The sequence below is a fragment of the Gigantopelta aegis genome, chromosome 6 (genome assembly GCF_016097555.1).
Source record: "Gigantopelta aegis isolate Gae_Host chromosome 6, Gae_host_genome, whole genome shotgun sequence".
NCBI classification, from domain to species: Eukaryota; Metazoa; Mollusca; class Gastropoda; order Neomphalida; family Peltospiridae; genus Gigantopelta; species Gigantopelta aegis.
In genome coordinates this window covers 87,331,362-87,343,554 of record NC_054704.1, presented here as the reverse complement: position 1 = coordinate 87,343,554, position 12,193 = coordinate 87,331,362, and the positions used below count along the sequence as shown (strand labels likewise).

The window sequence follows — 12,193 nt, the reverse complement described above, 5'->3', positions numbered from 1 at the left end:
CCGCATTACCGTGACAATTAAAGCTGCGGTTCGCCAAAAGCCAGTGTAAACACTTTTGTAGCATTACCACCAGTCAGTGTGATTCTTTTCGATTAGAATACATCATCAAACAACATTAAACTCGGGGCAGCTTGTAGTGTGGTCATCATAGACAGAACGTGTCGAGACATACCTTCCTGCTCATTGCTGGTGGTATTAACAAGGTCAAAGGCCTTCAGCAGTGGACGCGTTTTTGATGGCTTTCTACATAAAACAATGACGCCAATCTTGAGCCGTATATACGGACACCGATGGAAAGCAAATAGTGTAACGACTGGGACCAGTTGATGGTGCTCGATGCACAAAGAGGCATGCAAATCTTGGAGTATGGTCATAATGATTAGAAAATGTATTTAATGGCCTCAGCATCCAGTATTTATTTTTTGTTACTCGGTGTGTGGAGATAAATGTTAGTAAACAGTACATCGTGAAGTCAAAATAATATATGCTGTTCTTATAAAAGGGACATTCTGTGATTTCTTGTGTAGATGTTATGTTATTTAGTTTTGTATCAATTTATTTTTCATTTACCGTAGTCTTGTAAAATTCCGCAAAATTCATGAGCAAAGAACGCTTTAAACGACACCATTGGCTCCTACCAAAAAAACAAAACAAAAAAAACCTAGGTGAGAAGTGCACGACATTGTGGTATATAATCAGAAGATGCACTTTTCTGGCGTCCATATTCATCAACCCTCACTAGATGTGCCAGTAGTTTATCATTTTAAATGATTGGCTCTAAGTATGCACAGATATTTGAGGTCTACTATATCATGAAGCCAACAGAACATTTGGCAGTCTTCGTTATGTTTATAATTACATGCTGCATGTGTATTCATTTTATAATTGTAATTATCAGATTGACATTATACATTGTACAGTGTATATTAATTAAAATAGCTTAGCAAACTGAGTAGACTCAATAATATTGTATCCAACGTTAAAATGGTATAGAAAGTGTTCTATCATAGACTAAAATGTTAGTAAATCAGAAAACTGGTAATAGAATACAGGCTTAGATAGTACAGATAAACACAAAAGAAACAGCACCAACAAAATTAATAGTAGATATTTTTTTTAATTTCTTATGTTACAATATAAAATAATATTTATTTACACTTTTGTACAGATATCACGAATACAAAAAATCAAATAAAATGAACAATTTGGCAAAATACATAACAGTTATATATTTTCATGTTCAAATCTTTCAATAATCATATCACAGGAAGGCTATCATCAATAATGTGAACTGAAAATAACGGCATTAATAGACAACATGTCATTGTATGCTCTCAACGATGAAAGAGTAACAAACAAACAGTACCAAGCTAATTCACACACTTCTGGGTATCAAAAGAATTAAAGAAACAATCCTGAAATTGAAGCCATGGTAACATGTTTGAGAAAAATATAGACCATTATTAAGATTACAATCTTGCTATACTTCCATTTTCTTGTTTAGAATATGAATACTGTAAACCGGATTAATATTCCGACGGGTTTTGTTTTTAATGAATACTCATCTTAGGTGTAAATTTTGCTAAAATCAAGATGTAGCCGTAAACACAGTCTAACCTGGAAAATAATGTGATTTTCCCTGGTTTACAGAATATAATCTCTATAGCCTACTCAAGTCCTGTCTCGTCATTCTATGATGTTTGTAGTAACTCAATATCAAATTTTTTTACCTACAATAATTTCATGTGTATCAGTTTATTTCTTCTACCAACTGCCAAACAAAAATTAAAATAATTAGGTCAAAGAGAATCCCAAACGTTTTATTGATGTAATGCTTTACATTTCAAAACATTGTAAAGTTTATATTTACCCCGATGTATTACATATGAGATAATTACTGGTAATTTAGTGGTTATTTTAATGCAAACAAACTTAAAATTGTCCCTTTAAGGATTTTTTTCATTTGCACTGTATCCCATTTTGCTCTCCGTCCCAGGTCAGCTCACTGGCCAGGCCAGAAATCGGAACTGTGACGGACGTGCCTGAAACCATTGGGTATATGAGCATGTAAACAGAGCTCTGCGTCCGACATTTCACTCATTTTTAATGGGTAAAATATTCAGCCACCGACTGCTGGTATTTTACACAATATATAGTTGTTATAGTTGTAGTTCATGCCCAGATCTGTGTCAGCGAACCACTTATTATTCCTTGACTTCGTAGCTAAGTAAACAAAAACCTGTTGTTGTCATTTGACACTTTTCAATGACTGCAAATTATTTTACAGACCTTATATTTTAATGTGAAAGTACAAGCATGCAACATAACACATTCTATATCACAAGTCAATTCAAGAACTGAGCAAGATTTAAGAAATAATCTTATAGTCTTATCACCAGGAGCTTATTTCAATATCAAGTCAATTTAATTAACACCAGATAGTGATACCTAACTTAGTATCTCATGCAGAGTTCAAATCCACAACCCCTGCAATTGCCAATGGCAAACAGCAATGCTGTAAAGATTGCTGTGGACATTTTCTGAACTGCAGGGGTTGAATCTATGATTAGTATCAGAATGTGAATGGTCGGTAATGATATCTTTTCACAACGCATCTTTTCAACACAAACATTTCCACATATTAGCAAAATTATCTGCTGTAGTGTTTGTGATCACTAGAAACTAGAATAACTACTGTGAAAGGAACAGCTAAATGCAAGTGGAAATGCTCGGATTGTTTCAAAGAAACACTTTGAAATTCACTTCCTGAAATTATTTTCAATTTTACAGTACAATATTTGGCAATTAGGACAAATCTAGTTTTCTTCCATTATGTATGACCTGTATCCAGACACTGGCCAAGCATACAGCTTATGCTCCAAGAAAACATGCTGGCTCAAATAATACAAATATAATACTGTACGATTTCATGATTTGTTTTCTCACAAACGTTTCTACTTAATCATCTTTCTCACTTGCTTTCAGTACTGATGTTCATTTAGTAAGTGTATTATCATGATCCGTTTCTTTCAATCTGTCTGAAACTAGATGAGAACAAGAAAACTGGCACACAGACAGTGACACAACGACTGCAGTTATATGTGTGTGTAGGTTATAGCTTCGGGAGCATCCACGGGAAGAAGCCGCCCAGGTTCATGCATCAGATCAACAATGTATGTCTTGGGTGGAAATTTTGGCAATTCAGGCTGAAAAAAACAACAAAAATTATAAGAATTAAAAATAATAGTAATAAAGAAGGAAAATGGACTAAAAACAAATCTATATGAAACAAATTGGCTATTTTCTTGGCAATCATTTGAAAACCCCACAAAATCTTAAATAAGGGTAACTGCTTTTAAAGTTTTTCAATTCAAAAAGCACAAATCAACTTTATCCATTGTATTAAATCCTGGCTTGTGGATTTTTTATTCATGACTACCAAAGACATCTACATTTATCACCAGCCAAAACTTCTTAAAAGGATAGGATCTTTCTTTAACATTTGCCAATTATTTTATAAATGTATAGTAATCAATAATCCCTAAATGATGAAAATGATAAAGGCTATTCATAGCAACAAGCCAGCATCATATGAAGTAACAGTAATCTAATAAAGGCACTGACCCTAGTTATTAGACTGTAAAATATGTTCAGCTATCAGTTTTTTACTGCTAAATTACACATTACCTACAACTTCTTGCTCAAATGACAATTCTGTAAAACCTTGTTTCTGGTCGTCTTGATGTTTTTAATAGCTCAAACTTCACTTTATGTGAAACAGAAGAGGTACATACCTAAGAAGCTGAATCAATGACATTAATGTTACAAAACAATAAAAGAGCCACGTCATCAGCTGGCTGAACTCACCGAGCTGTCCTCGTCCGCAATCATCATTTGGTTCCATGCGTGATTGTACTCTCCCCGTGTCAGAGTACACCCGATAGCAATACGGTCAGCCAGAGTCTACAAAACAACCAACTCTTGGTTATGTGTCACAACTTATGCAATATGTCTTTCGTATCTACAGGGACAAGACAAAATAAAGGAAAGAAAGAAATGGTTTAATTAATGATGCACTCAACATATTTTATTTATGGTTATATGGCATCGGACATATGGTTAAGGATCATACAGATATTGAGGGAGGAAACCCGCTGTCACCACTTTACAGGCTACTCTTTTCGATTTGCAACAAGGGATCTTTTATATGCACCATCCCACAGACAGGATAGCACATACCACGACCTTTGATCGTGGTGCACTGGCTGGAGCGAGAAATGATACAATAAATGCCATTTAAAAAGTGGTTTTTTTGCTCAGCTGGAGAAAACCCTTTATTACTTTGTATCAATTTGTTTCTTTTCCCTGCACACCCAGTTATTTTAGCGTAGACAGCTCTGCCAAGCAGCTGAGTTACACACCAGTTACACACCTACTCCAGCAGGCTTAAACTTTGATGGAAATAACCATGGAAATAAATATATGAAAATAAACAAAGGCATCACTGTCTTTTATTCAGTCATTTAGTATTAAGTGTAGAGTTCACATCAACATAACAAGATGTGTTTTCTTTGTCCACACACTATGACCATGGGGCTTACCTTGAACAGGAGTGCCCTGTGTATATATATTCCTGTCCTGATTTTGCCGATGGGGATGACGTTTGATTTGAGCTCAAACTTGATCTGACTGAGAGGGAGCTCCCAGCTGAAGTTTGCCACCTGGCCCTTCTCAATGCTGCCTCCCATCTTCTCCGAAACAAACCTACAGAAAAAGACAAAACACCATGCAGAAATATACAATTCAGAGACAGATATGAGAATCACAATAAAACAGGTTAGAACACATTGACACTTGTAAGGGCTATGATCTACTGCAATTGCTAAAGTTTTTAATAATACTGTAATAACTTGGTCATGGAAAGATTTGGGAAACTCTGAAGGGTCTTGAAGTTACTTTGAGTTTTTCTCAAAGAATGAGGACAGAAACAGTTTTCTCTACGTGTCCTAGCATAATACAAATTCTGAAAAAGTCTGGAAAATTTGCATCTCTTATAACTACACATGTATATATGAACTTACTCAACAAAAGCAACAATTTTATTATGTATATTCATGTTAACTTATTTTTGTTAAAATATCATTAAGATCATTTCAGTTATTTTATCATGGTAACTATATATGATTTTTCTCAACAAATTCACATGTGAACAATATAAATACTCATTTACTTTCTCAATAAATGCAACAATCTGCTCCATGATTGTACCTAAAGACGCAATCTTTTCATTGATGTTTGTATGTAACTAAACACCTGAACTTACTCTTTAAAAACAACATCTATGGATGTGCCTAATGACACAATCATTTCTGTTATTTTTTATGTAACTTACTCTGCGAGGGCAACAATCTGCTCCATGGTGGTGGGCAGTGGGAGGATCTTCTCGGTGATGTCGTCGATGAAGCTGCACAGCGTGGGGTCGCCGAGGTCCGAGAATGGCTTGAACTTGTCGTCGGCTGCCTCGGCCTCCTTCGCCAGCTGGGCCTGCAGCTCCTCCTCACGCTGTTTCTCCTCCTTCTCCTTCTGTGCCTTCGTCTTCCTGTCAGACGGGCAAACAACATGGTATTCACATAGCTCAGTCTTTAGGAGGGTCTTTTTGTTTCAATAAAAACATTTTAAAACAATATAATGCTTTGTTCTATGTGTTTAGAACTTTCATAAAGAACTGAGATGGATGGTTGGATGGATGGATGGATGGTTGGATGGATGGATGGGTGGGTGGGTGGGTGGGTGGGTGGATGGTGGATGGATGGATGGATTTGGGTGGGTGTGTGGGTGGATGGATGGATGGATGGACAGACGGAAGAATGGATGGATGGACGGACAGATGGACAAGCAGATGGATGGGTGGGTTTTCAGTATAGTGAATAGCTAGTTGGTGCATAAGGGGTTTACATGGGTTGGCTGATGAATTAATCAATCAATCAAAGTTCAAACATGTGCTGCTCCATATTTGTTATCACTTTACTTTTATCATTTGTCCCATTGAAAGACACTTGACAAAAGCATTTCATTAATAAACACACTGCTAAATGCTGAAATGAAATGTGTTATGTATCATGTGGCAAAATTTATTTTCAAATAGAACATTGTCAAGTTATTAAAATTTAACAATCATGCAATGTTTATTGTCTGACATTTTCATTTTGAAAATACAACAGGCATTTTGGTCAGCCCATTAATGTTTGTCTTTGTCATGAATAGCAAGAAACTGGAAGATTTAGTGAATGCGACAACAATGAGCAATCATCGAGACACTTCAGTCTCTCGTCAGTGTATTGAGTGTAAGCTCATCACAACCGATGTCACCAACCAGAATAACCCATTCATCACCACACCATCCCCTGGGATCATAGTACAAATTGACATGTCAGGAATAAAAAGGAAAATTGCATCAAGCCGAACAAAAGACAAATACTGTGTCTGTATAATCTGCAATCCATGATTAATGGCAGCATAACTCAATAAGACTTCAGAGTTCTTTGATTCAACAACAAATATGAATGTCACACAAAGATAAAATAATTTGTTGGAAAATATTTTTAAATTAAATTATTCTTTGAGCAGAGCAATACCTAGAGGGGGTAACAGGGCAGTTGCCTCTCCCCAACCTCCTAAAAAAAATAAGAGCTTTTTTCTTTTAAAAGTGTCCATTTGGTCTAGTTAGAAAAGACTTGAATGTGCAATGATTCTATTTTTACTGACAACACTCCCCCAGTGAGAGAGAGAGAGAGAGAGAGAGAGAGAGAGAGAGAGAGAGAGGATTCATCACAAGTGTTTTTTAATATGGAAAATATCAAGAGTCTATGTTAATCAGTATTTGTCGAGGCTCTGCCAAGACAAATACCGATTAACTAGACAAGGTTGATATTTTACATATTAAAAAATACAAGTAGCGAATTCTAAATTAACATTTGTGTTTGATATTTAGTAAATTACAGTACTAAAGTTGCCTCCATCGGTAATATGAACTAAATTTTATGAAAACATTACGCTCAGGTATATAGGTCTTGTTGGCTTGTAACAAATGACCATTGACAGCAACACATTATTACCTAGAGACCTTGCAAATTTGCATATACCTTTAAATTTGCATACCATTATTAACTGTTAATACACTAAATTAATACATGGTTTTATGACATGGATATCATGGGTAAGTTATAGGATAAATATATATATATATATATGCTACTGTATCACATAAACAACATTTAAACTACATTTTTACAAAACTTCATAAACTCATTTCGAAAATGTATCAATCCATTTTATACCATTTATACTTACTGTTTAGAATCTCTGGCTGCTCGAGACTTCCCAGCAGCAGCAGCCTTTGAGCCTTCAGCCTTTGTACCATCGCCCTCCTCTTGTCTGGGCTGAGGGGCCTGCCTGCAGGTTGAAACGTGACCATGTGGTAATTAACACTAGTAATACCAGTACTGTATTATATACAGAAGTATTCCTTTAATACTATAGTTAGTCCTAACACCTCAACAGGTATAACAACATATATTATTCCTTTAACACTGAACTCTTTTTAAGAACTCATCCTGTCGTTAACGGAAGTAGATTACTATTAATGGTTATACATACTGACTAAAACTTTAATATGTTGCATGCCTTAGCCACTTGACAATAATTGTTTATGAAAATATTAAAATGTTTGAAAAGTCACTAAAACAAAATCCTTTTTAGTATAACCTATTTTTCCCCATAAGTCATCTTTCATGATACTATATTCAGTTAAGTTTAAACATTATGTATATACACAAGACTGACTTACTTGTGTGTGTATATATAGATATATATATATATATATGTATGTAATGTATGTAATACCCAATACAAATGTAATAAAATGTCCATCTGTGACTGTAAAATTATTCATATCTTTTAGGGTCATAAACAATTTCTGTGAATGAACCTTTAAAATTATGAAGTACAATTCACGCAAAACATTTTTTAAAGTAAAAGCAACAACAATTTAATTTTCTTTTGTTGTACAAAATTTAAGAATCTGAAAAATACACAAGGGCTATAGCTAATATATTAAAGCATAAAAGCTGATAGTACATGTATATTAGGAGAAAGGCTGCTATGCAAAAAGTTATAAATTAAAAAATATTTTTAAAATAAGAAAAAGATACCAAATGTTATAGAATACATGTAATTTAATTAATATCTTCAACTAATGCAAAATTTCTAACTATGGTTAGATGACTACTTAATATCTAAAAGATACATTGTTGTTTCTCTGTTTTACTAGAAGCGTCTACAAACTGATGTCAGCACCCACAACTATGTACATGTAGTTTAAGGGAACACACCACTATTGCAAGTGGGTGCTCAATTTAGCTGGATTAAGAAGTGCCAACTTTCTTGATGGAAGGTATCAGAACTGATATAAATGTTAGACTATGCAATTGGCAGGCTCGGTGATCAACTCCACAAAATTAAGGTGTAAAATCAAAGTTGACTACTGACAAGTCTCATAATTATGATGTAAAAACATAATGTCATCTAGAACTGAATTCCAGATCATTTAGCATGTGTCTTAAGAGTTGTAAAGAGATAAAAAAAATTTTTTATTTAATGACGCACTCAACACATTTTTATTTACGGTTATATGGTGTCAAACATATGGTTAAGGACCACACAGATATTAAGAGAGGAAACACGCTGTCACCATTTCATGGGCTACTAAGAGTTGTAAAGAGAGTTGCAACCCTTAATTTTCAGACACCACAAAAATAAGATAAGAACAATGTAACATAGGTTTTTCTCTTCCTCTAACATAGTAAAATAAAATATTGTTTTCCTGGTTACATTAACATATGGGCTAATGTCTGTATACTGGGCTATGTCAAATCAATAATGGTACATGCCAGCAGTAAGACAAACACTGTTCACTTTTCTTTACAATTTCTGAAATCCAACCCTGACATATTTGTAAAACTACCATGACTACATGAAAAACACCATTTATAGATAAAGAAACAGAGAAAGTATAAGAAATAGAACATTTGCTTAAACAGGTTTTTTTATTGGAATTCAATGGAAGAGCTAAAATAAAGGATTAAGCATAATAGAGATACAGGCAAGTTCTAATGAAATGACATTAACTAGGCAATAAAGAGAGAAATTATAGGATTTAGATTATTATTCACTTAAATGTATTTAGTAGATGTTTATTTGTTGGTGTTCGTCAATGGACTGTAATGAGCTAAAATAAAGGATTAAGTATAGGAGAGGAATAGGCATGTTTTTCTGATCTACTTTCAGTACTAACTGACTGCTGCTAGTACATTCTAGGTTGAAGCTAGCAAAGTGTATAGCGTAATACTAGACTCGGTATACTTTTTCTTTAAGATAGATTTCGTCACGACACCACGTGAATCGGGTTTAGTGGGTGAAGGTTCTGCCAGAGTTGAAGGGGTTTCTTGTTCTACTCTCCTGTCAACGCAATAAACATTTTCAATATGAATGTTAACACTATTATGAGAAATCCATTCTATTTTAAACCTGAAACATTTTCAATAACTTAACGGTGCTGCAAAATGAAGACATCACTATCATGAGAAAACTATTGCGTTTTCAAAATGAAGGAAACATTTCCAATAATATAATCTTTTTTCAGGATGAAAATATCACTTTTGTGAACTCCATTCTATTTTTAAATTAATATAAATTAGATACGGGTTCTTTAAGAAATAATCATCTTAGGGTAATTTTTTTCAATACCCACTACCCATAAAATTCTATTTTATTTAGCCCTGATGTAGAATAATGGCACACAGCACACTGTTTATTTAATTACATTGTGGATGTGACAACTTGCTGCTCCCTACTATTAATATAATGTCACAAATAGGCTCAGCTGATGACATATCTCTGTTAGAAAAACATGTCCAGTTAGATTTGAATGAGGGGAGTCTTTGGTGCAACCATAATAAGATGTCTCTTAACTTAAATAAAACTAAAATCATGCTTATTGGTTTTTCTAAAAAACTGACCTCGATTGCAGAAACCTCAACAGCATTGACTGTATATGTAGATCACATACCAGTGCAATGTTCCACTTCTGAAAAACTTCTTGGTGTACACATTGACCCAACACTGACATGGGCTAACCACATAAATGCCATTATTAAAAAATCTTCTTATTTATTATACATTTTTCGACAAAACAGAAAATATCTTGACCAAAAGACCAGATTAATATTCTACAGCTCTTACATATTACCTCACTTAGACTATTGCTCCACAATTTGGGAAACCTGTTCAAAACATGCTATAGGAAAACTTCAAAAAATCCAAAATCAAGCTGCAAGACTTATTACTGAAAAAAGCAAAGAAATGTCCACTGCAGAAATAATTAGCTCTCTCAAATGGCTTAAAATCAAAGAGAGAATTGACTTTAGAACCTGCCAGTTTGTCTACAAAGTCCTCAACAAACTATCTCCATCATATCTAGAAACAATGTTTCAAACAACTTCAGAAATTCACTCCTTAAATCTGAGGTCAACTCAACATAATCACCTTTATGAATTAAAACCAAGAACAGAATTTTATCGCCATAGTTTTTCATGCAGGGGAGCTAAACTGTGGAACACACTACCTTCAAAGATAAAATATTCTCAATCCCTCGCCTCATTCAAATCCAGTTATTTTAAGCACTATTCAAATAATAATCAATTTTAAGATATACCTTTGTTGTTGATTTTGTGTTTGTTAAAATAATTATGATGTATTGAGTTATCACTGACTCAAGTTTCTTAACAAATTGATTTAAATATTATTTATATATTCATAATATGTGCTATTGTTCCTCATGCTATACATATTACATGTATGTTGATGTTGTTTCTTTGAATGTATGTATGTATAATATCATGTATAGATTAGAGAGGGCCTCATGGGAGACCAGTCACCTTGTACTGAATGTGTTTACCCTCTGAAAATAAAGAATTTTATTATTATTATTATTATTACGGATATCATTCTACTACAGTCACAAAAAAGTTAAACGTCGTATGCATGGGAAAAAATCTGCATCAGGCCCACTAGGCATAAAGTAATAATTACAGTGCCTCTTGTCTACCGATGTAATCAATTCTAGACCAGCCGTAACCATAAAGATCTTAATGTTGATGATATAAATCCACCATTACAGTTTTTAGTTTCTTTCTGAATATTAAAACTAAAAAAAATAAAAAAATACTGGTGACAAAATGAAAGTAAAACCGTGAAGGGAGATAACTGTGTAAGAGAAATGAGCAGCAGGGTTGCTTACTCTGGTTTTGCGTTGACGAGTAGGACCGCCCTCTTGTCGTTCATCTCCTCCTCGAGGTAGTCTTCGAGAGACCGGAACATCTGGCCAGGCCTCAGCTGACCTGCGTCGATGAATCCGTCCTCTATCAGGTTCCCCACATCTGAAAACACAGCACCAGTTTTAAAATAAAGACACCAGCCTCGGTGGTGTCGTCGTTAAGACAATGGACCTATGGCTGGTAAGTACAGGGTTCACACACAGCCCGGTAACGGCTCCCACCCAGAGTGAGTTTTAATGACTCAATGGGTAGGTGTAAGACCAATACACACTCTTTTCTCTCACTAACCACTAACAACTAATAACTATCCCACTGTCCTGGACAGACAGCCCAGGTAGTTAAAGAGTGTGCCTAGGACAGAGTGTTTGAACCTTAAATGGATATAAGCACAAAAATAAGTTAAAATGAAAGGCAATGAAAATAAAGAAAACAAATACAGCTGTATTACTGAATATCAAATAAAAGAAAGAAAACAAAATACAGCTGTATTATCAGAGTATCAAATAAAAGAAACAAAACAAAATACAGCCATATTTACTGAATATCAACTAAAATTAACATGGGAATATGTAAATATTAACCTAACTAGGATACTTAAAAGTATATGAAGTGAATAACACTTTAACTTTTCTTACTTTATATGGTTGTTTATTGGTGTATGGAAAGATTGGTGTATGGAAAGTGTGTAAATTATCGCCAAAACATGCTTTTTGCACACAAAACATTCAGTATACCAAATATTTCCACAAGTATTTGTACAAAACATCTGACATTTTATTCCATTTTTAAAACATTATTAT

General features: G+C 34.2%; 1 protein-coding gene across 2 annotated transcripts in view; it reads right to left on the bottom strand.

The window, feature by feature from the left end:
• Positions 1–1,097: 1,097 nt before the first annotated feature.
• LOC121375245 (armadillo repeat-containing protein 3-like) overlaps positions 1,098–12,193 on the bottom strand; it is a 29,441-nt gene continuing 18,345 nt past the window's right edge. Inside the window, exons 17-23 of one of the 2 annotated variants that reach the window (XM_041502574.1) lie at positions 11,357–11,495; positions 9,421–9,516; positions 7,351–7,452; positions 5,393–5,599; positions 4,602–4,764; positions 3,868–3,963; positions 1,098–3,206 (exon numbers count right to left, since the gene is read on the bottom strand). In XM_041502574.1, coding sequence (XP_041358508.1) covers positions 3,096–3,206; positions 3,868–3,963; positions 4,602–4,764; positions 5,393–5,599; positions 7,351–7,452; positions 9,421–9,516; positions 11,357–11,495 — 914 coding nt within the window. In that variant the 3' untranslated portion in view covers positions 1,098–3,095. The remainder of the gene's footprint in view (positions 3,207–3,867; positions 3,964–4,601; positions 4,765–5,392; positions 5,600–7,350; positions 7,453–9,420; positions 9,517–11,356; positions 11,496–12,193) is intronic. The other variant, XM_041502575.1, reaches the window with a different exon arrangement.